Source organism: Dinoponera quadriceps, unplaced genomic scaffold (genome assembly GCF_001313825.1).
Source record: "Dinoponera quadriceps isolate SergipeBrazil2010 unplaced genomic scaffold, ASM131382v1 scaffold2110, whole genome shotgun sequence".
Lineage (NCBI taxonomy): Eukaryota > Metazoa > Arthropoda > Insecta > Hymenoptera > Formicidae > Dinoponera > Dinoponera quadriceps.
The window spans coordinates 312451-337266 of record NW_014556168.1 but is presented as its reverse complement, the minus strand read 5'-3'; the positions used below and the strand labels follow the sequence as shown (position 1 = coordinate 337266).

The following is a 24816-nucleotide window of genomic DNA, read 5'->3' as shown; positions in this document are numbered from 1 at the left end:
ACGTGAAATTTTATATAGTTTCACTAAAAATATCATAGTGTTGTTACTTAAAAATAATTTTCATGAATTGATAGGAAGAAAGATAGAATGATATCTTCAAACTATCTAAAAATAATATCTTCAACTTGTATCAGTTTGAAGATATCATTCTTTCTAATATTTTTTTTTCTCACTTCATGAAAATTATTCTTAGATAAAAAGAAGAATGTAATATTTTTAGTGGAATTATATAAAATTTCTTCATATATAAGCACTCTTTATTTTTATAAGATTAAGATGATATATGTTTGCTTATATATGAGAGAATATGAGCCTTGAATTTTTTTCCATGCAAAACTACTGAAAAATAAATTTGATTAGATCTACCTGCCAATGGACAACCAAGCGTTTTTTAATTGAAAGAAACAAAATTTCTGGTTGTAAGAATCAAATTTGGTTTATGAGAACTATATTTTTTAAGAAATTTTATTTTCTTCAACTAAAACGTGTTTGGTTGTCCATTGATAGATAAATCCAACGAAATTCACTTTTCAGTACAAAATGTCATAACATAAAGCACTTTGACGATGAAATAATTAATGTATATTCCGTTGAACAACGTGACATTATCATTATTAGATGTTTCATCGTTCAAAATACCGATGTGCTTTTTTATTTAAATAACCGCTTCATGTACAGCAGCCTTCAGCATGCATCAATCCGATGTGGTGCGGATGATCGAATTCGCTATAAGATCTTTGAGTTTTTTCATTGGATCTTAGGAAGATTGTGTTCTAATTAACGCACAAACTGGTCCGACACTTGGCACGAAACCGCAGCATTCGCGAGACATTCTCATTGGCTCAAGAAGCTGTGTTTGAATTATGACCACGGATGATAAATCAGAGTTTCCTTCTTCCGTCATCGTGAGCAGCGGAGAAACGTAAGCAGAGGATGCGTGACACGTGGTCTGTTCTTTTCAGCTAAACTGGCTGCACTAGTTCAAGAAATTTACATATTATTACACATTAAAGCGTATGTGCGAGAGATCCTCACGTTTCAGTGTGTGTAAATTTCTCGAACTAGTGTAGCCAGTTCAGCTTAAAAAAAAGAAAAAAAAAGAAAACAGAGCAACGAACAGCACGCAGTTGGGGGTTTAAGTTCTCTTCTGCAAAACGTATGTCGTTGTCGGAGGTCGAAAAAATGCAACCGATGAGTCCGCAATGAGGGGATTTATTCAATTTTTTCGAAAACGGATTCCCCTCGTTGAAAACTATCGGAACTGCGTTTTGACGTCCGACATCTGACATTTTGTATAACAGGCCTTAGGATAAAATCAACTGCCGGTTCAAAGTCGCTTGAAGCAGCAGCCGAGCACAAATTCTGGCGCAGACAACAAGAGCGTGGGCATTCCGCGAGCGACCACTCGTGGTTCCTGTCATCCTCGCCGGCCGTGACAACGCTCTCGGAGGAAGGGGGGAGGGGGCGCGAGACAAGGCAAGAATGGCAAGAATGATTACGAGTGGTGCCCGCGCCGGCAATTACCGCGTGTTATATTAAAAGGTTGGACGACGCGCGCGACCCATTCCCACGAGAGAGAGATATGTGGTATTCTCGGGGGTCCTACGCCGTCTACGGCCGGAAGCGGCGCGGTTACGAAGGCGCGTTCACTCCTCGCGCATTGTTCCTCCTGGCGCATTCCTTCTCGGCGATGAACTTCTCGTGCCGTTCAACGCTCGTGAACGAGAACGTTACGCTCCGCGGCATGGATGCGCACCTGAGGGGGAAGTCGTGCCGGGAATGCCCGGCCGAAGGAACTCGCCGCCTCGCTTTTGACCCTTTCGGCGTGCGTGCCGTCTCGTACGACGTGTCAACGTGAACGATTCTTACTTTTGTGGAGAAAGGGGAACACCGAGGAAGCGAGTCGGCGACGACTGCAGGAAAGAAAAGTCACGTCACGGCGAAATCGACCTTCCGTCGGCGCAGCGGCGATATTGATTGTTCGATACTGGACATCGCCGCGGCGCGGAGATGCGAGGAAAAATAAGTGGAACATGCGAAGATCGATTTGCCCGTTATTTTACTGTAACGTCACCCGCGAGACGTGGGCAACCGTCATGTTGCCTGACGCAACATTATGTGATGCTTTAATACTTTAACGACGGCATGCGCCGTGTGTCTTAAAAAAGAACTTCGTTCTCTCGAAAGAGATAAAATGGATGACGCGGCAACGCGGGGAGTTTCGTACTTTTTAGAAAGATGTACCTCAAATAAACACCAACTAACGTTAATATTACATTAATGTTATAAATTTCTCACTCAACAATGTAAGTGTAATATAACGTGCGTTTTTTAAGGATGCATTGCTAATTAAAATTGTATTTTCAGTGAAGCATCAAGGCGACCATTCATTTAATATTTATCAAAGCAAAATTACGTTTGTATACATTTATTTTACTACCTAAATAATAAATGTTAATTTGAAGCGAAGTTAAGGTAGACACAATATTAATAATAAAATACGAAAATATTAGTTTTTACTTTTTCTAATAATGCTATATTCATGCATCCAGTTCATCTAATTCAAATACACAGATAATAGAAAGAAGTATATAAATATATGTATATGTATTTCGAGTATATGCATTATTATAAATTATGAACTTTGTATTGCTGTATTTTCAAAACAAAATGATCAATAATTCTGAAATTTGTGTATAATATCTGCATATTAGTTTTTAATATCATAGTAATTTTTTATCAAAATCTCATTTTTAGTTTAGAAGATATTAAAAATTGAAATAAAAATAGCACGCTAATTTCAAAGATGTATAAAAAGTGCTAGTTTTTAATAATAAATATCTCATCTCTCGAATAGTCAATCTTTTTCTAATTGCACGAGTAATGAATTAGTTAATATTTCAATGTATACGCAGTGCAAGTTCTGTCGAATTCTTATCAAACTCCTTTCACTTTACAACCTCCTTTAAAGCGGAATAACATTTGACCCAAGCTCTGAATTACCGTTAAACTTTTAAAAGCATTGTAGATCGATTTGCAATTTTCCATAATTTTTTCATTATTTATTTTAACTTATAAGCAATAATCCCTAAAACAGTTACACATTGTTAAGTAGGAAATTATAACGTAATCGCAATGTTACTGTTAATTAGTTTTTACCGCGAATTTTCGTACCAAGCCGGTATGATATGTAAATTACCATTGAGTTTCATCGCACGTACGTTGGAAGCTTTTCAATCGAAATGAACTCGAAATGAATCAATTGGTCAGTTAATGTGCATTGTATACGGATTTGCACTATAGCGTGTCCTTAATGTCGCAATTCGCCACGTACCGTTTCCGAGTGGCCCGAGTTTTCTAATCTCGCGGCGATTTCGTTTCCTCAGGAAATTTCGAAAGGGATTTCACAACGCTCAATATTCCGCTCTTTTCTCAAGAGAGCAAGAAGGCAGCGTCCGTCGCTCCTCCATTCCTTCTGTTTATATCTCGCCGCTAACGACTGACTGGTTGCGTTAGGTTCCTCGACCTTGCCGGTCGTACAGGTTTCAACTTGCAAGCACCTCCCGTGATATGCGTTTGCATATGTATTATACACCGGGTGCATCTGTATATGGCGACGTTGCTTATGTGGTCGTCGCACTGATACCATCGTCCTTTCTCCATTATCGGCGCGTTTCCAAGGAAACTCTTTTGATAAACGACGTTACCTTTGAAAGAAGAAAACTAATACAAGCATACGGTAGTGTATTTGACGCGACGATTTTATTATTGGTTTCTTTGCTATTTTATACCCAGGTATATATTAAATATTGCAACTTTTATACAGGATTTTTGATGTACAGATTTTTCATACTGAAGAAAGTAACTTTGTCCTTTACTAAAATTGCGTTCAAACAATCCGAGAAAGCTAAGCTTCGGAACGAATATAAGTGAAATTATCTTCTTCGGTCAATTTCAAGTAGACCCTACTTGAACAGAATGTTAATCTAAGGCTTAGCTTCAAAGATGCGTTATGTTGAAAATTGAAAAGTCATTTTAAATAATAACCTTTCTCGATTTTCGCAAACGAAAAAGTTACTTTTTCAGATATGACGAATTTCCCTGTACACTTCGCATGCGGGAATTTTGAGACGCTGTATATAGTGATTCTTTATATATTTTTCTAAACGCTCAAAAGTACTGGAAATAGCAAATTATTACGTATATAGGTAACTGATGAACCATATTTCTTAAATAATTATACATATGCGAGACTTCCAAGTTAACACTTTACCGACCGCTAGCCTATTAATCGGCTTTTTGTCGCCAACGCCTACCGACCGCTAGCCTATTAATCGGCTTTTTGTCATCATTTGTCAGAAATCATCAAATTTTGTTGGAAGTATGGAATAATGGCAAAAGAAGCGTAAATATGATCTCAACTATACATTCTGCACAATTAACAGAATCCAGAAACAGAAGTAAAAGATCAAACGATCCCATACAGAAGCCTAATTCAATCGTAAATTATAACAAATATATGAAGGGCGTAGATCGCGCGGACCAATATCTATCGTATTATTCCATTTTTAGAAAAACAAAAAAATTGACTAAACGAGTTGTAATGTTTTTTATCAACTGTGCATTTTTCAATACATTTAAAGCATACACAGTTCTCAACGGAAAAAATATTACGTACAAGAATTTCCTGTACAAAGTGGCAGTTTCGTGGATAGAAGATTGTGAAACTAATTGTGCAGAACAAGATGACGATCTACCTAATGAACGATCTACTTGAACCCACAAGAGGAACACCCAGATTAGACCATCCCGGAAGACTGTCGAATTTCGGAAAACATAAACTTATAAATATAGTGACCAGCGGTCGAAGTGTAAAACCTCAAAGACAATGTAGAGTTTGTGCAGTTCAAAGAAAAAGAAGTAGAACATGTTTTGTCTGTAAATTTTGCAATGTTCTACTACACAAAGGCGACTGTTTTGAATTTGATATCATACTTAAAAAAAATATTAAACTATTTCTTATTTGAAGTATGTCAATATATAGATTATGGTATATTATATAACTATTTAACTGAAAACCGTTGTAATAGATAAAATAAATATAATTTAGCATTAATATCATCAAAATAAAAGAACTTATTAAATCGAATTATCCTATAATAACAGAAAGCGGGCAAATTTATCTTATCATACAAAAAGCACAGATACTCCCGCGCGACAGTCTAAACCGAAACAGAGCCGGAGGATTTGCGGCCGGTCGGACGTGCGTATGCTGTTGAACCGCTAGCGGTCGGTAAAGTGTTAATTACTACATTAAGTGACGCTAACAAACGATCGTTTGAGACGGAGGGCAAATTCGGCACCGGCGCTTAATCGTCGAAATGATTTTTTGGGCAGCGAAAGGGCGATCACTCGAGTCGCGACAATAGACTCGAGATATTCTCGAGTCGCACCACCCACGTGGTTCTCGGCACGAGGCAGTATCTCCCACGGCGCTGTTGTCCGTTTTGCTTTGCATTTCGAATTACGGCACATGTGTCGATGAGCTTACGTTTCACGCTTCAAACGGCGACAAGAGCGACCAGCGAATAATAGCATTTTCGTCCTATTTCGACCTCTTTTCAGAACCTCCAGGACTCGGAGGCAGAGAAGGCAATAATGGGCTCTATTGTGTACTGCATACATCATAAGGATGGTTGCAAATGGTCGGACGAACTGAGGAAGCTGAAGGTAAGATCATCATCTTGATCTGGTATCTAATATCAGGTCGAATATTGCTCTCTACACCGATCAGTTGATATACGTATTAATTAGTAAGTAGCTTCTTATTAGACTGTTTTGATATCAACGATGATGAAAACGTAAACAGTACGCATCAAGAAGATGAATGAAGGTGCTGGCTCGATACGATATCAAGTCGATATCAAAATAATCTAATAAAAAAGTTACTAGTTAATATGCATCATCAAATGACCGGCGTAAACTGGGTCATAAACCGGGCCGAATTTCGGCAGGCCTCTGAACATTCAAATTTTGCTTTCACCAGGCACACCTGAACACGTGTAAACACGATGCGGTCCCTTGTGGCAACAAATGCGGAGCGATGATACCTCGTGTGCTCATGGAGGACCACCTGAAGTACACCTGCGCCCAGCGCAGGGCTCGTTGCGACTTCTGTGCCAAAGAATTCACCGGACACACCTTGGAGGTATGATATTAAACCCTCCGATTTGAATGTTAGTAGTGATTATTACTCTAATTTAAATATTAGTAATGATTATTATTAATATGAAAATACGTAATACGATGTACATACTGAGTTGGCCGGAAAATTCCAGTAGGTGTAAAACCCACGATAAATTCCGATTTTCAGTGTCCCGGACTTTATCTAATGAAATAAACTGGCAAGAATAGACAGATAAAAAGGGACTAATATATAACACATACATATATATTTTACATGATTTCATATAACGATATTATTACTTTAATTAATAAATCATATTAATCGCTATGATTTAAAGAAAAACGAAATCAATATAATAATAGTTTCTTTTTCTAATTCAAATCAATATGTGAAATATATTTTTAAAACAAAAATTTGGGAGATATAAATAAATGTCATTAAATATTATACTAGTTTTAGTTTTTAATTTAATAAGATAAACAATAGCAATAAAATTACAATTTTCACCAATATAAATTTGATTTGCGTTTACGTTTATTTTAATCTTATTGCACTTTTGAGGATACTGTTTTAGTCATAGAGCTTTTGTACTTACTAATATTCCACGAGCGATACGTTTTTGCTTATTGACTTTATCAACAGAATAAGATACAAAGCAAGTCCACGTTATCAATAGAACAAGATACGAAGCGAGTCCACACAATGTCGTTGTCTTCTGATGCATTTCTCAAATTACTCATGTTAACTGACTATTTCATCAGTAAATGATAAAAGCATAATAATCACTTTTACATAGCTGTGTGACAACATTCATAGCAAGTATAAACATATCGTGTGCTATTCACTTATTTTTTACATGCAAATACATACAAATTCTTGCGCACAGGTGATCCGTTCTTTATAGCCGAACTGGCTGTACTAGTTCGAGAAATTTATATACACATTGAAACATACGAAGCGTACGTACAAGATCTTCATGTTTCAGTGTGTTTATGTGTGTCTCAGTGTGCTGTAAATTTCTCGAACTAGTGCAGCCACTTCAGCTATTTTATAAAAAAAAAAAAAAAAGAGAGAAAAAAACAGCCAGGATCATAAATAAGGTTATAGGATGCTAATGGGCTACTTATGAATCGTTTTTAAAACAATAAAATAATTGGGAAACCTTTTCATCGATGTTCTAATACATAAAACGATCGCTTCTATCGTTTTTAGTAGAAAATACCGATTTTTGCCGGGTTTCCTTTCGGAAGATAACAATTTTTACTGGACCTTGTTGAAAAAATCTAGAATCTTGCCAACTCAGTATGCCACGTCACAGATAGTGGAAAATTAACGGTGGGTACGTGCACGTTTGTAGAAGCACACGGGAACGTGCGGCTGCGAGCCTCTGTACTGCGAGAACAAGTGTGGAATGAAAGTGCAGAGAAGACACCTTGGTCAACACAAGCTGGGCGAATGCGCCAAGAGGCTGGTCGCTTGTCGCTATTGCAACAAAGAATTCGTGTTCGATACGCTCACTGCTCATCACGCGAAATGTGGCCGATACCCGGTCGCGTGTCCCCATCGTTGCGAGACCGCGGTGTTACCCAGAGAAGATCTCGAGGTGCACTTGAAGGATCATTGTACCACACATCTGCTTTCCTGTACATTCAAGGACGCTGGCTGCCGCTTCAAGGTGCGTATTATCACTTGTCTTAGCGCATTTGTCGTTTGGCTTCTTCGTTTCGGGAGAGATAAGACGATGTTTGATTTAAAATAATTTAAGATAAATCACTGGCCGATAGCTTCATCTTTCTGAAACTGGATGGAGTCCAATCCTCGAAACAACGTGTGTCGATTCCAATTGACTCGTCATTCTCTCTCTCTAGTTAGATTTTCATTCCAAGGCCGAAAGGTGTTAAGCCCACGATCTGTCTGTAACAGGGTAATAGGTTTTCGCTTGACAAACATCTGGAGGAGTCCGCGAAGATGCACCTGAGTCTCATGTGTAGCCTCGTAACGAAGCAGCAGCATCAAATAACCAGCCTGAAGTCGGCGATCAGCAAACTGTCGTTAAATTACACGGGCACGCTCATATGGAAGATCACGGACTACGCCGCCAAAATGTTGGAGGCCAAAGCGAAGGAAGGGATGGAGCTTGTCAGTCCACCCTTTTACACTAGTCAATACGGATACAAGTTGCAGGTGCGTGTCGCCGAGTATCATACAATTGCGAACACAATTCGTCGTTTAGTTCACTAGCTTGTCGAGAGAAGCTGATTTCTCCGTGTTTTCGCAGGCTTCGATATTCTTAAACGGGAATGGGACGGGGGAGGGCAGTCACATCTCGATATATATCAAGATCTTGCCTGGCGAGTACGACGCGCTCCTACGGTGGCCGTTCTCGCATAGTGTCTCGTTCACGATGTTCGATCAGACGGTGATCGCGGAGAAGGCCTGCAACATCGTGGAGAGCTTCATACCGGACCCAACCTGGAAGAACTTCCAGAGACCGAGCCGCGAGCCGGACTCGCTCGGCTTCGGCTTCCCGCGATTCGTCTCTCACGAGATGGTGAAGAAGCGACATTTTATCAAAGACGATACCATGTTCATTCGAGTCAAGGTGGATCCTAGTAAAATCGTAGCGGTCTAGAGACTGACGTTCACGACGACGACGACGACTGGTAATTTTTTTTTTTGGGACGGTGTCTCTCGAACGGACTTTGTGATATTCCCGAGTACTTGTTTAGATAAGGCAGTACAGTACTTATCTTTGTTCGTAAATAACGCGCGATAGTTCAAACGCCGAATCGACTGAAAGTACACTGAGGAACTACGCGTTGCCCTTCGATGTCGAAACATCCGAAAAATTCGAAAGAGGTTTTCTCTCTTTTTTTTTTTTTTAATCTATTGACTTTCGTCATTGTAAGAAACACTGCCGATACGATTATAGAATTAATAATTTATTGACACTACCAAACGATACGCCAGGCTGCATTTACGCGTTCTTAGTCTTTTTAATCTTCCGTATTGTATCTCCTTCGCAGAAACTTATTGTCACGTAATTCTCCTGTCACTCTGACGTCACAATTTAAACGTATTGTGAATTCGACATTAACATTACTAATTCGTCACGGTGCGATATTTTCACTGTCAAGTAAGTTCGTTGTCTCAGCCTGATTTGTCATTCACCGCGCAAGATTACCCGTACGTGTATCTGTAAGAGATTCAATAAACGAGATCGAGATGTCTCGACCTTCTCCTGCCGAGTGAGAATCGTCTTATAATCGTGTGACTTAAAATTATTCTTAGGGACAGAAATCAAAGATCGCTAAAGGATTGTGGCTTAAGCTTCGAGTATGTAAATATAGATTTGGAATGCCATACGATAATGGGCACAAGATATAAAATCGATTCAGAGTTCACCAATGTAAATACGCACTTACCACATATGATAACGAAAAAATGTGATAGAGATATACTAGTGAGCATATGTAACGACTTGAAAGTAGGTCGAATAAAACTGTAACATAATATTTGTATGTAAATATATTCTGCTTTTTTATTTCCTGTACTTCCTGCATTACTTATGTTTAATTTAATGTGATTGGCCTAAATATTGAATTATATATATATATATTAATTTTTTAGAAAAGTCTACACTGCGTGAAGATGAAATATCGAAGTGAATATTTGCGTATATACATCCGGAAATAGAGCATAAAAAATTACAAAAAAAATATTCAATCTGCTGATAACAATTGGTAATTCGACGTTACCTTCCTCACGTACTTCCGTTATACTGAGAACTTGCTCCTCCTGAATTTGCCTGTAAATTGAGACAAAGATATGACAGAAAGCAGCAAAATGATAATTATCGCATCAATGTCACATTAGAACAGTCAAGCTGGTAAGAAAGAAATAATTTGCTACGTTAAGAATGCTATAAGTAAAATGCAATTTCAAGATCTGTACTTACAGATTGTATTCGTAACATTTGATCCAATGCATGTGGCAACAATGGACGTACTCCATTGATTTCCATTGCGGTGAGATGATCTAGTCTTGCATGTACTCCCTCGCTTTTCACAAAAGCATCCACAGATGTGCGTAATTTTGACATTCTTATATCCCATATATCCTATAATACAAATTATAATTAAAAAAAAGAACATTAAATACATTCTCTATTCAAACGCTTCTTTAATTAAATCTACTTAAGCAGCAATTACCTTTACAGCAATTCTTATATTATCTGCATCAGGTATATCATCGTTTGCCACACTCAGTAAGATTTGACTCTCATCAATGTAATGATAACTTGGCATCTCTGTGAATAACCTAATATTTCGGGAAAAAAGAATTATATATTATATTATCATATAAAATTATACATAATTATATATAATTTATATATGAATTTTATCTCTATATGGCTACATGTACAATTATATATATCCACACAAAATAAAAATATTGTTGAATGAAAAGCAGAAGAAATATTTTGATTGAATTAAGTATTTATATCGTGGGCAGCTGTAAATATAAGCATTTATTTCAGCTACATTCGTATAATAATATTTTTTAGATGTAGAACATATAGAATTATATATGATTATATAGTATATATAAACAAAATTCATATATAATCATTTTTTCCCAAGATATTATCTAATATATTATTAAATATATATACATTACCTAATATATATATGATTTAATATATTACCTAATATATTACAATAAATATAAGTAAATCGCAAAATTCTAATAAAATCCAGGAAAAAAGGATCATATGTGAGATTTGACCATATATGACTATATATAATCATATATGTCCCCAACAAAAAATATTGTTTACAAATTATATGTAAATACAATCGAAATAAATACTTCTGGCTTCTGGCAGCATATGATATCGACAATTACACGACATCATTATTTCGTGTAGACATATATGATCATATATGTAACCATATATATGGGCAAAATTCATATATGATTTTATATAATTGTATATAATCATACATAAGCATTTTTTCCCGTGATATCTTCACACATTATCAGTTTTTGAATACCTGGCATTATTGAAAGAAGAAGTTCAAATTTCTATAAAGATATGACATAATGTATTAGGACACATTAATATAGTAGCAAAAATAGAAAAGTTTCAGAGGAAATATGTTGAACGTGAACTGTAATTTATTGGAGACTTAATTCAGACGACAGAAGATTTAATATCGTCGCGCGATATTGAACAGCCGGTAATAAATTTCTGGCAACTACTCACGTACTTCGACAACTTTTCCATCTCTTTCCTTTCGTTCAGGTCCTCGACTTCCATCCAGTCTTGATTGATGATACGACATTTTTGCTTCTGCTTGAGACAAACGGCGAGCCAAATGGGCACTTTAACAGGCAGACCGGCGCGAAATGGTCCTACCGAGCCCGAGATCAGGTAGATTACGTCCAGATTGAAGTTCGGTATTATGCTGACCAGTTGCTTCTCACCGAGAAATTCGACTTCACTCGGATCCATACTTCGTTTGAACCTTCAAACCGTGTTAAATTCATTCCCTCATATTTGCACGCCCAAAACGTGCTCCGTTACGTCCAAGACTTTCGAACACTACACTGCAACAAAAGCTGACCAGCTGAAGAAGCTGCCTAACGCCATCTAACGGATGTACCCAAACGCCGAAACGGATCAACGGCCTGCCTGGCGCCATCTAGCGGAACAAACTTTCGCGTATTATCGGGAGAAGAGCGGGAAAACGAGTAACAACGGAGGTCGCCATATTATCTTCCGCTACTTGTTGCGTTCCGAATGCGTCGGAGACTCCACCCCTGCGTTTTAACTTCTCTTCAAGAAGTTTACAACATTTACGTACTCAGTTAAGTCTGTAATTTTTCGTTTTAACTATTCAGTCTGCCAGGCATTTGGTTATTATACATCCCTACGACTTACGGCTGGTCGAAAATTTATTTCATCCAGAAGTAAGATGGATATCGTCCTTCTTGTTGGTCAGTAAGGTAATTAAATGTTTATGCACAATGTTCTCTTGCAATTAATTGCACAAGTATAATAGATTACGTCAGGGTTTATTGAATATCCACACGCGTTAGGAATTCGAGGAGTAACAATAAGTAGTGAGTACATGTATGTACACACACACACACACACACACACATATGAATTACACACTTTAGTGACACCGATTTTCTTTGCTGTAACGCGATAACATCTACGCATTAACGTCGATTAAACGTCAAAAACGTTCCGAATGCGCTACTGTACATACGCGTGCTCTTTTCACAGCTGGCTTGTTTATTCGCACGGTCATCACGATGAAGCCTCTTAAAAAGTATTTGGAGTCTTATAACTAAGGGAGGACTTGTACCTATAACTTATATAACCGGGGGACTCTTATAAATATATATATATATATATATATGAGAAGCATTCTTAATTAAAGATGACGGTAAACGGTCATGCTGACGTTAAACATGGTCGATGCGAAATAAATACGTAACAAAGGCGAGAGAGAGGAACAGGGGAGCACAACTATAAAATTGATCAATCTCGTTAACATTCACGTCAACAATCGGCCATTGTACCGGGACTAATTGTCCTGATTGTACACAAACGGATATAGTTGGCTTTCGCGTCGCCTCATCCGTCATCATGGATTGATTATCCGACCGCCACATCGATCCTGTCCCTAGACTCCTCGTCGGGCGTTGAGAGCCGCAGAGCGAAGTGGAAGTGATCAGAAGTGGCTTGATTCACGTCGGCCTCGATCACGAAGATCGACGCGGGCGGCGTTTCCTCGACGTGACCCTCCTCGGCCGGCAGGAGCGGTGCCAGCGACTTGTACGTCTGCAGTTCCATCGAGGAGGTATGAGCCGCTTTCTCATCGGCATCGTTAATAGATTTCTCTTTGCTCGCCTGTTCGCACGGCGCGGAATTGCTAATTATCACAACAGTTCCGACGGCGCTGATGTCAGTAGTATCTTGACGCTTCCCCTTTTCCCGCAACGACGACGTGCGCCTCTCGGAATACGCAGCGCCTATCCTCGTGTCGCCGACGGCCTGCAATGCAATTAAACAGAACGAACACATCTATACGTGAGCGGTTATTTGGAGTTTTTCGAGTGAGGATAATTAGGACGATCAAGTTACGTGTGTGAGTTACGTGCATATACCGTACATACCCACACAGAGAAAAAAGTCTCTTTGGATTTGGAGTATACGTGTTTGCTTGACACTTGGGTTTGTTTAATATAAATAACATAATTTAGTATCAAATATCATTTTGTTTAAATGAAAATGTTGTTTCATTGGAGTGTGTGTCATTTGATCGAAAAACCGTGTCATTTGATAGAAAAAAATGGTATTATTTAGAGGAAATAATGTTTGGCTTTCGTAAGAGAAAAATTTATCTCATTATATATTAAACATTGTCCCACGGAAAGAAAGAGGTTCTTTAATATTCTTCTGACATAAAATTACTTTTTTTTTCAAATAATTTGTTACTCGTGACAAACCATTGTAATGTTTGAATGAAAATATAAAAGAAATATATTGTTTGACGTGAAGATATTTATTGCTTGAGAAACTAAACAATTCTGTTTATTGAATCAAACATTCGCTTATTTGCAACATTTGTTTGCTCCATCCCAAAAAACAAATTTGTTTTTTGATTAAAGAGATCTTGTTAAATCCAAAGTACAGTTTTAAAAAAAGCTCGGAAAAATCCAGTATTTTCAAACCTTTCTCATTTTTTTTCGAGCTTTTTCTGCAGATAAATTAAAAAATCGAAAAATCCCGGACTTTTAAATTTTTCCGCGGATTTTTTCGATTTCTTACGCGAGTAAAAATTGAAAGGAAGCAGTTTTTTTTTTTACTGTAATCGAAAGAAATCTTTTTCTCTGCATATGCATGAAGAAGAAAGATGATTTCCTAAAAATTAAAACGCATTTTGATTGAGGGAAATAGAATTTCTGGCCGTAAGAACCAAAGGGGGCTATACATTTCAGGCGATTTGGGCGGCACGTCCGAGTCCGAGTCGAGTCCATCTTTTTCTTTCAGTCAACTCAGCAAAAGAAATTGAACAAGGAAAGGTGAACCCAACATGCTCCCTGGGTGCTCCCTAAATCGTCTGAAATGCATACTTTCCTTTCGGTACATAAGAAGAATCAGAAACACCGTTTCCTTCCAACCGAAACACTGGTCGGTTCGTTCATTGTCACGTTAATTCGACCGTTCTTTCTTCCCCGTGTGTAGACAAAAGACTCCACTTCGGCGTGTAAATCGTGCGAAGGTTGAAAGCGTGGGAATGAGACGCGCAAAGTGGAAGGATTGCACGCACCTGGCGTAGCAGGCTCGACCTTTGGCTGCCCGGCTGAGGGAGGCCGCTGAGCCGCCTCTGAAGCTGCTGCCTCTGCGAGCCGACGAGTGAGCCCCGATCGTGGATCACGCTGATCACGCTGGACTTGACGTCGCTGTGCGGGAACAGCAGTCGCCACACGAAGTTCTTGAGCGCGGCGCGAAAGTCCTTGAGGTGGTAGGCGTAGAGAAGCGGATTCCCGACCGAGTTGATGTGCGACAGGATGATGCAGAAATTCATGAGGAAGTCGTTTACCTCGCACTTCGGGCAGAACGCCATCACGCAGTTGATCGTGTAGAGCGGGAACCAGCAGACGATGAAGAAGAGAACGATACGCGAGAGATTCTGCGTGGCCTTGACCTCCCGCTTGCGCGCCGCACCGAGCACCCGCAGCATCGTCCCGGTCGCCTGATTATTCGCGCGACCACGGCGGAAACCACCGCCGGCGCTGACACGGCGACCGGCGCCGGCACCACTGTCGGGCTCCATCGTGACGATTTGCTGTAACTACGACCGTCGTATCTGTCATACTTTTTGGCTAATCTCTCACAGCCTCGCAGCTCGCCGCCTCGTTTCGCGCCTCCTCAACGACTGACCTGCTTCAGAATCACGCGGTATATATGGGCGTAAAAGGCGGCGATCAGTAAGGCGGGGAAGATGATGGTGGCGAAATATAGGAATACGAGATAGTCGTAGTCCATCACTTTCGTGAAGATGCACCTGTGGTCGTTCGTCTCTCCGGCGTTCCACCCGAGAAGCGGCAAGAAGCCTACCAACGTACCCGCTATCCAGCACACGCATATTATACCTGGAAGTACCCAGAGATTAATTACATCAAGACGTCCTGAGACGTCCCGAGTCGAAATTTCACTTCTACATTAAGTCGATTTCGTCCCACGAGAGCGTGTACATCACATTACACAGTCCTGTGTACAATAGGTGGTTAAATCCTGGCGTGTTTGATGAAGGGAGACGTCCTTCATTTCCTCGTATAGTAAATGTATTAGTAATGTTTCGACGCAGACCGGACGTAATCCGAGATGATTTTGATGCTGTGTTTTCGTTTTCGCATCCGAAATGCCCACAAATGTCATTACAAAGAGGCTGCTAATTATAGTGAAGCGTCAAAGACATTCCAAAAGTGAGTGGACGCGGTTTAAAACTAGTCGCAATATCGATGGTCTTGCAGAGCGCGGGAAAACGCGGATCCACGACATTGTGCGATGATAAGTACGTCACAGAGCAGTCCGAAATGGATTCACAATGAACTCTGCGACAAAAGCTCTAAAATTCTCGGCAAAAAAAATGTGTAAGTTAGTCTGACGACGATCAAGCGCATGGCGAAGTATGCGAGAGACAACTTGTTTTGTTTTTGTAGTCAAAAACGCATTGAGAAACGAATGTCATGAGCCTTGTCGATAATGACATTACGACTTTGGACTGGCTGGTAAATCTCCAATAGAAAACGTTTGGAGGTTTACGAAGAGGAAGCTTCAGGGAAAACGTATATTTAACCCGAAGCAGTTATGCTATCAAATCCGGCAAATATGGAGATCACTTTTCCTGAACTACGCTGGAAGACTAGATGAAAGCATGTTCCAAAGTTGTCTGTGATAAATAACAATGGAGACTGGACGACATATTAGGTAATGACGAAATAGACCGTTGAACGTAGTTTAAAACGATGTTTACTTTTTTCTAATTCTCATAAACCTTGCAGATGTGGTGTGTGCGTTTTTGTGGGACAGTGTACATGAAATCTTCAAAGGTCTTCCGTTGTGCTCCCTTTGATGCTACAAATAGGAAGTTATTTCCGTTTTCTCCATTTGAAGGCTTAATGTGGAACTTAAAATTTCCCCCGGGAGGTCTAAATTCCCTTTATAGCATCGAAGGAACATTATTAGCATTCCTTTGATGCTACAAATGGGAGGTTATTTCCGTTTTCTCGATTTGAAGACAAATGTAGAATTAAGTAGACTTAATGCAGAACTAAAATTTCGACTCGGGACGCCTCACAAGGACGCCTTTGAGACTGGACTGGTCTCTTCTTTTTAGCTGAACCTGCTGCACCAGTTCAAGAAATTTACACGCACATCGAAACGTACGAAGCATACGAAATTCTTATGCTTCGATGTGCGTGAATTTCTTGAACTTAATGTAGCCGGTTCATCTAAAAAAGATAGATTAAATGAGACGTCCACATATATTGCAAGGACAATTGGCCCTTTCTTTCCGCATGATGACGAAAACGAACACGTCCGAAGTGGACGGGTGTGTTTGCCGGCGGGAACGTTTCAGACGCTTCCGGGGATCACGTCTCCGTAGTTCCACGCAGACCCCGATTCAAGCTGATTCCAGCTGCGTTCTCTCGCTGGAATCGCTATCATATCCATGAAATCAGGAACTATTGAAATCGAGAGGCACAATACGCATCGGTCGCTGTTGGTGGCGGTGGGTTTCGCCGATGAATCGGCGCGCCGTCGTGTCGTTGTCGCGCCGTCGTCGACGTCGCGTCGTCGCGCCGACTACGCGTAGTTGATTCGTATAATGACTCGCGCTCGCCCTTCCGCCCGTTCGTTATCTATCAGCCATTCATCGCGATTAGCGCAACTGAACTTCATTTTTTTTTCTCTTTTTCACACTCACGGACTCTATCTAGTGCAATTTCCATGCGTGTGCGGCGGAGGCTTATACACACGCAGGCGAGGGCTCCTTATCGATTCGCTCGATATACGCGGAAAATGATACTCCGTGGGGAAATGCACTCTATCGGAGAGCGCAACACGCGGGGAGCGACGTTCCGAAATGTTTCCGAGGCGCAGAAAATTGACGGCCCGGCGTTCGAGTCTCCCCCTCGTTTCTCTTTGAAATCCGGTTCTCTTTCGGATCTAATCGAAAGTCCGGCTTCCGCGGCTGAAGAGGAGAGAGAGGCTGTCAAGAGTATTTCTAGGATATACGATTCAATCGAACAGCGTCGGCGGTTCACGCGAATGTTTAATGAAGGCGTAGCCGATGTAACATGACATCACGCGACGCGATTTGGAGGGAACACCGCGCGCACGGACAATGTCGCGTGATCGCTTCTATCTGAGCGCGTGCCGGAAATTGGGACCACAGCCGTTACTGTCCACAGTCTCTCGTTCCTTTCGTTAATATCGGCGTGACCGATGTTAATTAATTCATTCCAAAGGGTTTTCCACAATGAGCCGGCCGGTAACAGATGAGAAGTCGGGAGCGAGTTGTAAGCGAGTCAGTAAGCGAGGAACGTTGAATCAATTCTTTGAAACATTGATTTTACGTGGATCTTGTAAACATTTCGACGTAATACTTTACGAATGTTTTCAAGCTTGATGATATTAATATTGCTAAATAAAATCACAGTCATAGTGGATATATCGGTAGATATATGTAGAGGTTTTATTTTTAATGTTTAGATCTCAAATATCGTCAATGACGTTGTATACAACATTGAGAACTACGTATTTAAAAACGTTACGTGTTATAAAATATCGTAATAACGTTGTGTTAACTCATTTCGTTCTTCTGTAGGGACAGCAAATTTATTTACCTTCAAACATTTTTTATCTAGGTAAAAGAAGATTCTAGTGTAGATCTTGTTACTGAAATATAGTTCGGACCTTTGCCTTTCAGAAAATAATTTCACCTGGCCACCACCCATCACCTCTCCCGACAGTAGGTGGGGATGGGGAATAACCTTGCAAAACACACCTTTTTAATTCATTGCCTCACCTTTTTCATTAATTAATTAAAAATAGTAACTAATAAAAAATTGAAAAAAAAAAGATGAAATATTTTTGCCAAAAGTTAAAATCGTCGAAAATAACGATTTACGCTATGATTGTGATTTACCAGGTGTACGTCAGGTATCGCTCAAGATAGACGTTCCAACTATTTTACAAAGGAAACGGCTGGTCGAAAAATTCTGATTTTAGGTTGTTTTTTTAGTTTTTTAGTAAATTTACTTCAAAACTTTATTTGAATCTCATGGATTTCAATATTTTTGCATGCCCAAAATGAGTTCATGATTTCTCGCTTACTGAGTAATGTATCATAGTAACAAGTCAGTAATCAGTGACTGCGTGGAGAAGGTAGTTCCATTTCACACGGCTTGAAACTTAGATTACACAATGATTGACCAATAAAAGGCAATATATGTCCGCCATATTTATCGAGAAAACCGACCAGAACTGACATCCCTCTGATCAGCTGGAATATCGTGACGCAACGATCTACTACGATTTATTCTGGATGCAAGTTTCCCGAGATTCGTAACATAATTCTAACTTGCCACCTTATTGCAGAAAGTCTTTGATTCTAAGTTCTCAGAGTGGTCACTGACGACCATCCAGCAAACGTCAAGTAACAGTAACATCACATCAATGTTATAATTTCCAATTCAACAATACAAACGCAATATAACACACGCTATACATAAAACAGTTTCATTGTTTAATGGGGAATTACAACATTAATATAATAGCACTTACTTGACGTTTGCTAGTTTTACGCTAGCCAAAGTGGCCGTTCAAGGCCGACTAAACTCGACGCCGATACGCTCGAAGGGCGAGAAATAAACTGCTCAACTCCGTATTACGAAAATAATTCTGAAAACGGATGAACAAGTGAGTGAAATAAATGAAGGCCGTAAGAAACGAATCATTCAAGCGTCCTTTGCATTTCAGAATTCGAGGAGCGCGGACGAGTTGGGGTTCAGTCGCCTCGGATGGATCAACGCACGCGTGTCTGTGTAATCGCGTAAATCTCGCGTGACGCGAGACGCACCTGACACCGAGCGTCGAATTAACGACGTCATCGGAGAGAGGACAGTCGCGGTGGTGGGCCTCACCTATGGCAGTTTTGGTGCGCACCGTGCGCGAGTATCCCATGGGGTGCAGTATCGCCCAGTAACGATCGACCGACACCGCTACCAGGCAGAAGATGCTGATGGTACACAGGACCACGAGGACCGACACGGTGAAGAGGCAGGCGTGCAGATTCGTCGGCAGGCCGATGCTCGCCAGGATCGCGAAGGGGATGGCGAACAGACCGACGAGCAAGTCGGCCGCGGCCAAGGAGACGATGTAGTAATTGGTGCGTCTGCGTAACTTCCGCTCCTTGCCGAAGACCAAGATCACCAGGCCGTTACCGAGGACGGCGCAGATCGCCACGAGGATCTCGCACACGGTGTACGGCAGATTCAACTCCGAGCCCGCGAAAGTGGAGGAATCGTTCGTCGGGACGGCCGTGTTGAAGTAAACCGAATGATCGAGCGACTCGCTCGCGTTCGATGGAGATTCCATCGCGACTCGGCGAAGGAGGGGGGAGGGGGTGGTTTATCGGCGCCGTCCGGGATGCATAATCCTCGTCGGTTTCACGGTGCTGGCTCAACGGGCGTGATTGCGACGAAGGGTTGAACGTGACAACGCGACGCTTCCCATCGACACCGGACCGGTGGTCATCGCGCTCTCGGTTGAAGCGTCCTTCAACAATTATTCTCTCGCTCAAGCCACCCCCCCCTTTTTCTCTCCTCGGGATGCTTCTCTCTTAAATAATCGCCGCTTCGTTTCTTCGGCGGCGACTTCGACTTTGCGAGCTGCTTGAATATTCAAATCTCTACAGCTTGACGTCACCTGCAGATCGACTCGGTAAATATCGCGGTATCTACTCTTCTCGGACTTTCGTCCTGCGTCGGAACGCGTCCCACCGCTGTGTCCTCCCGACGCTTAAAGCTCGCGCTCAGCGTCTCGACACTATCACATCTCTCACTATCCACACGCTACACCTCGCACTTGTCCTCTCTTCTTTCAATGATTCATCAATCTCGCGTGTCCTTGCGATCTCGTTAGCGGTTTTTTTTTCTTTTAGCGGACGTTTGATAGTTGCTTCGGCCTCGCGCAAGTTCCGCGCGAGTCGCGCGATCGTTTTCGCTCGCAGTGCGTCCGAACGCAGCACGAACGAACGAAGGATCGATCGGCCGGTCGCTCACTCGTCGCGTGATGCGTTAATCGCCGTCGTGTTTTCCGTTCATTACTTACGGAGCGACGTTCGAGCGCGGCGTAAGATGGATTTCCGCGGCGATATCATCTAATAAGGCTCGCGCCATGTCACGCGAATTCGCGGACGCGTCGGAAGTGAGCGAGTCTTGCACGCGTCGCTCGCGATCGTGATTACAATACGCGCGTGCCGTTATTATCCTTGTACCCGATCATTAGTCCCGGAGCGGACCGAAATGGCGAGTCTTCTTCCGCTCCGAACGTCTCCGCGCGGAGGCTGCGTTATCGCTCGCCGTTCGCCGGCGAAACCGCGGAGAGCCGCCGGTGAATTCGACCGTTGTGAATTTTCGCCCGTCGACACGTCATCGGGATGACGATCAGGATCCCGGAGCGTGTGTGTGTGCGCGTGTATGCGCCGTCACGTCCTTCCGTCGGCGTTACTGAAAGGGCGGGAAAACTTTTCGAGCCGCCTCGCGATAAGAGCGACGATCGATCGACGACTCTCTTTCTCGCACTCCACGGCCGCTACAAATATTTATTTTCCGCTAAGTTGCCTCGGACGAAAAAAAACACGCTCGATATGAGGTGTCCTTTTCTTTTTCTCTCTCTTTCTCTCTTTCTCCGTGCCGCGACACGCGAAGGGCGCGCGAAGCGCCGCTGGAGGATGGAACGCCGAACGAACGCGTCCGCCTTCTCAACCCCGTCGCGTGTAACTGAGGTAGTGAACTTTCCTCGTGGTAGAAGGGAACAGGATGGAAGTGGAGGTGGAATCTCCGGACCGACCGGCCGATGCTTCTTCCGCTTCCGTTGTCGAAACGCTCAAGAAACGCCAAGCAGGCGCGTGCGGCCGATGCGATCGCGCAAGTCGGTACAGCGAACAAACACAATAAGCGCACGCACTTAACCGCTGGCTTTCAAATACTGCGACCGACCGCCTCGGCCACTTCCTTTCCTCTCGGTTTAAATTTCGTAGATTCTGCCGTTTTCGCTCAATTTTTGCCGCTTTTGTGCTTTGCAGTTTTGAAGCTACAGTCCTCTCTCTCTCTCTCTCTCTCTCTTTCTCTCTCTCTCGGGAGGATCCTCCGTCGGGGAAAAACTCAATTTCACATCGTCGGGCTCGGGGAGTTCGCAATAGAAACCGGAAACTTGGCACGACTCCGGACTCCGGCGAGAAATCGCATTGACTCGACCGCTTCTTCCGATGCCTGAATCGCCCTTGGAAGTCGCCGGCAGCGGATCGAGGAAACAACATTCGCGGACCATTCGAATGCGGCGCACCTTCCGCGCGAAAGGCGCAGGCGGATGCACACAACGGCGATCGTTAATTAGTAAGTACGATCGCGCGCGTACGAACAAGCGGCGATAAACAGCCGCCAAGCGGCTTCCTCCTCGTCGGCCCGTCGCGAGCCGAACCGGACATTCAGATTCCCGTCCCGTTTATTGAGCGTCGATAAGATAAAACGGGAATAGAATTACCGCGTGAAGGATGACCGAACCCGTGCAAGTCTGTGCATTTTTCACTCTCCTTTCCGCAGGATTCTTCAGTACGCGTCGGTTACACGCGAGTGAGTGCACGTGCGCTCGGACATTCGTCCGAAAGGCGATATCGTGTCCCCGTGAACGCGCTTCGTCAGTGGAAGTCGCGAAAAATGAAGATCGTTTCGCTTCTGTAGGGCCGCGTTCTCCTGCGGAAATATTGTCCTCAGGGTAGAGCAAGGAGTGAACGCTGGTGGGAGCGGGTTTCTCTCATGCAAATAGTTTCGGGAACTAATGAGTAAGAAATGGCGAGCAAAAGGCAGTCCCGGACAAAGGCTCAGATATAGTGAAAGGAGAGTAAGGGAGGAAGAATTAAATATATATGTGTTAAGAATAAGGAATGCAATTTCGACATATGGACAACCATACTTCAGTCCACGATAAGAGAATAGATAACTACCTCGATATATGCTTCCGAGAAATACAAATTGATTAGCTAGCCGTTACCCAACGTTGGGCAACGGTTAGCTTATTGTGCTCTCGGGTTGTCCCCACTGAGCAAAAGATATTAAATCGATCTTTTAAAACATCGATTTCGTGTGAATGTTATCAACATTTTAATATGACATTTTATAAATGTTTTTAAACTGTTACTTGATAATGTAATATTTCTAAACATTAAAATCATGATGAAGAAATATGATTTTTAACGTCAGTCAAATATGGCTAATAATGATATTATGTTACACAACATTAAAAACTATATATTTGAAAACGTCAAAAATGTTATAAAATATCATTGTAATAATGTTAGTGACTTCTTGGTTACTGAGTCTGCATCGTAATTAGCATAAGTACGTGAAGATGCTTTTTCATGCAACAAGAATATTTTTCAGGGTGTCTCAGATCAACACGGATAAACTTAATGAGGGCGTAGAATGGATTGAGATGAATAAAAAGTCTTCTAACATTTTGCAAACAACACGTCGAATTTTGAGTTATTATTCATTGAAAATGGCCATGTATAAAGACTTTCTTAATTAATAACTTAAAAATTTATGTGTCATTTGCAAAATGATGCAGAACTTTTTTATTCAGAGTATAATCTACAAATGTGTGACAGCTGTTATACCTAACGACATCGTTGTCACCATTGGTACACTTCGAACGTTTCCGAACGGCGCGAGTTTTCACGTTAACACCCAGGTGAAGTTGTTGAACGCGACCTGGCTCTGCCGAATGCCTCGTACAGTAAATACAGATAGACGCGAGGCGTTTCGCCCGACAATTCTAACAACAACGAGCAACAACGAAAGTAACAACCACCGCGTGTCCGAGCGACGCGTCGCGAGGAAGCAACGGAAAGCCGGTTCAACCTGGACATTCCTGCCGAGTGGCTTTAACGAACAGTGAACGGCTCCATTCGTGGTAATTCGCGTGTACTCATTGTCCGTAACTGGCGTATAACGGAGCGCTTGACATTGCATAAAGGATCTCTAATTGCGCTGTGGAGCTAAATGCCTCCTCTGTCGCGCGCGACGCGCGCTGCCACGAGAGCGGTTGCCGCGCGCGATCTAAATCGAAAATGGGTCGTGTTCGCGTTACACCGGCCATGTAAACACACCCTGGAACCGCGGGTTATTTAATGGTTTAATACGACTAATGCATCGTTGAAAAATGAACCGAGGACTCAACCGAGCCGATATTTTGGTTTCCTACGTTAAAGCGTCCCGCGAATTCTGCCGAGTTTGATGGACCGAATCTCGAGGTACGATACCGTACAGCCTATTATCCTTTGATGCTACAATTGCTTATTTGTCACACCATCGTCGGATAATTCGATAATTCGACCGAAGATCCGGGATGTTTCGAGAACGTCCGCCGTGTCGGCCACCGAGTGTACTCATTATTGAATGGAGAACGACATATATGTCGTGATGTACATCGGTTCGCCGCTAGCAATTCTTGTTGGCTTTTCAAATATTTAATCGAGCCCACGTCGGCATCGCATTAATCAATACGCGTTTCTCAGATCGTGTCTACGCAAGTGTCACTATTAGGAACGAGTACTTGGAGCGGCCGAGAGTGGGATGGTGGATCGTAAAGTCAAGATGAAAGATGTAGGGTGTGGTAACGATACGTCATATATTTACAGATGTGTCAAATCATTTGACAAAGTGTTTTCGATCTTAACGCATGTCCAACGCGTAAAAAATTTCCGGTAAAAAATTTTTCATATGTAAAATCATAGAGAAATATATAAAATTATGTATAATTCCTTTTATGATTGTATATAATTTTACATCAAAGTATACCAAGGTGATATCAAGAAAATTAAGTGGCAGATAAATTAAGGGTAGGTTGAGAAATAAAAGCCACAAGATACGAGGAAAAGATATTTAAAAGTAACAAAAACTGTTTTATAAAGGATTGTTGAAAAGAAAAAGAGACCTATGAATGAAAAGATAAATATGAGATGAAAAGAGAAAGATATCATAACAGGAATAGATGGGACATTAGAGCGGTGGAGGAATTAAGAGATAAAGGAGTGAACATAGAGGAAATGATAATAAATAGGGAAAGGTATATATAGAGACAATAGGAGGATAGTAAAATTTCTGAAGCGAAGTTTAATAAAAATTATAGGATAATAGACAGAAGGAAAAGAGAGCCCAGTTACTTAAAAATAGAAAATTTCGAAAAGTTAAAGATAGAAAATAAAATTAGGGCTTTAGTAAAAAATGCGGAAATATGGAGGAAGTAAATAAAT

The 24816-nt window shown here is 41.6% G+C and overlaps 3 protein-coding genes across 5 annotated transcripts in view; 1 reads left to right on the top strand and 2 right to left on the bottom strand.

The window, feature by feature from the left end:
* LOC106747085 (TNF receptor-associated factor 4) overlaps positions 1 to 8972 on the top strand; it is an 11607-nt gene extending 2635 nt beyond the window's left edge. For both annotated transcript variants that reach the window (XM_014624362.1, XM_014624363.1), the window contains exons 2-6: positions 5626 to 5730; positions 6047 to 6208; positions 7545 to 7862; positions 8111 to 8371; positions 8466 to 8972. In XM_014624362.1, coding sequence (XP_014479848.1) covers positions 5626 to 5730; positions 6047 to 6208; positions 7545 to 7862; positions 8111 to 8371; positions 8466 to 8819 — 1200 coding nt within the window. In that variant the 3' untranslated portion in view covers positions 8820 to 8972. The remainder of the gene's footprint in view (positions 1 to 5625; positions 5731 to 6046; positions 6209 to 7544; positions 7863 to 8110; positions 8372 to 8465) is intronic.
* An 84-nt stretch (positions 8973 to 9056) lies between these two features.
* LOC106747086 (probable DNA replication complex GINS protein PSF2) lies at positions 9057 to 11827 on the bottom strand. The gene is made up of 4 exons (XM_014624364.1): positions 11461 to 11827; positions 10399 to 10507; positions 10146 to 10307; positions 9057 to 9995 (listed from the first exon to the last, which is right to left on the bottom strand). Exons 1-4 carry the CDS (start codon positions 11703 to 11705, stop codon positions 9951 to 9953), a joined length of 561 nt encoding a protein of 186 aa, XP_014479850.1. The 5' UTR covers positions 11706 to 11827; the 3' UTR covers positions 9057 to 9950.
* Positions 11828 to 12249: 422 nt separating this feature from the next.
* Positions 12250 to 22734, bottom strand: LOC106747078 (adenosine receptor A2b-like). Of its 2 annotated transcripts, none has more exons than XM_014624354.1 (4): positions 19424 to 22734; positions 15153 to 15364; positions 14539 to 15063; positions 12250 to 13259 (listed from the first exon to the last, which is right to left on the bottom strand). In XM_014624354.1, the coding sequence occupies exons 1-4, from the start codon at positions 19875 to 19877 to the stop codon at positions 12861 to 12863; spliced, it is 1590 nt and encodes a 529-aa protein (XP_014479840.1). In that variant the 5' UTR covers positions 19878 to 22734; the 3' UTR covers positions 12250 to 12860. The 2 variants fall into 2 exon arrangements, with proteins under 2 accessions (XP_014479840.1, XP_014479841.1); XM_014624355.1 differs by having other exon boundaries at positions 14539 to 15057.
* Between the last annotated feature and the right edge of the window lie 2082 nt (positions 22735 to 24816).

Coding starts and splice junctions, on each gene's coding strand:
- LOC106747078 (XM_014624354.1), bottom strand. CDS start 19,877: ATGGAATCTCCATCGAACGCGAGCGAGTCGCTCGATCATTCGGTTTAC. Junction 15,064..15,152: donor ACCGCGTGATTCTGAAGCAG/GTCAGTCGTTGA, acceptor CGACGGTCGTAG/TTACAGCAAATCGTCACGAT. Junction 13,260..14,538: donor GGTCGAGCCTGCTACGCCAG/GTGCGTGCAATC, acceptor ATTGCATTGCAG/GCCGTCGGCGACACGAGGAT.
- LOC106747086 (XM_014624364.1), bottom strand. CDS start 11,705: ATGGATCCGAGTGAAGTCGAATTTCTCGGTGAGAAGCAACTGGTCAGC. Junction 10,508..11,460: donor GAGATGGAAAAGTTGTCGAA/GTACGTGAGTAG, acceptor CCGAAATATTAG/GTTATTCACAGAGATGCCAA. Junction 10,308..10,398: donor ATATAAGAATTGCTGTAAAG/GTAATTGCTGCT, acceptor TTTGTATTATAG/GATATATGGGATATAAGAAT.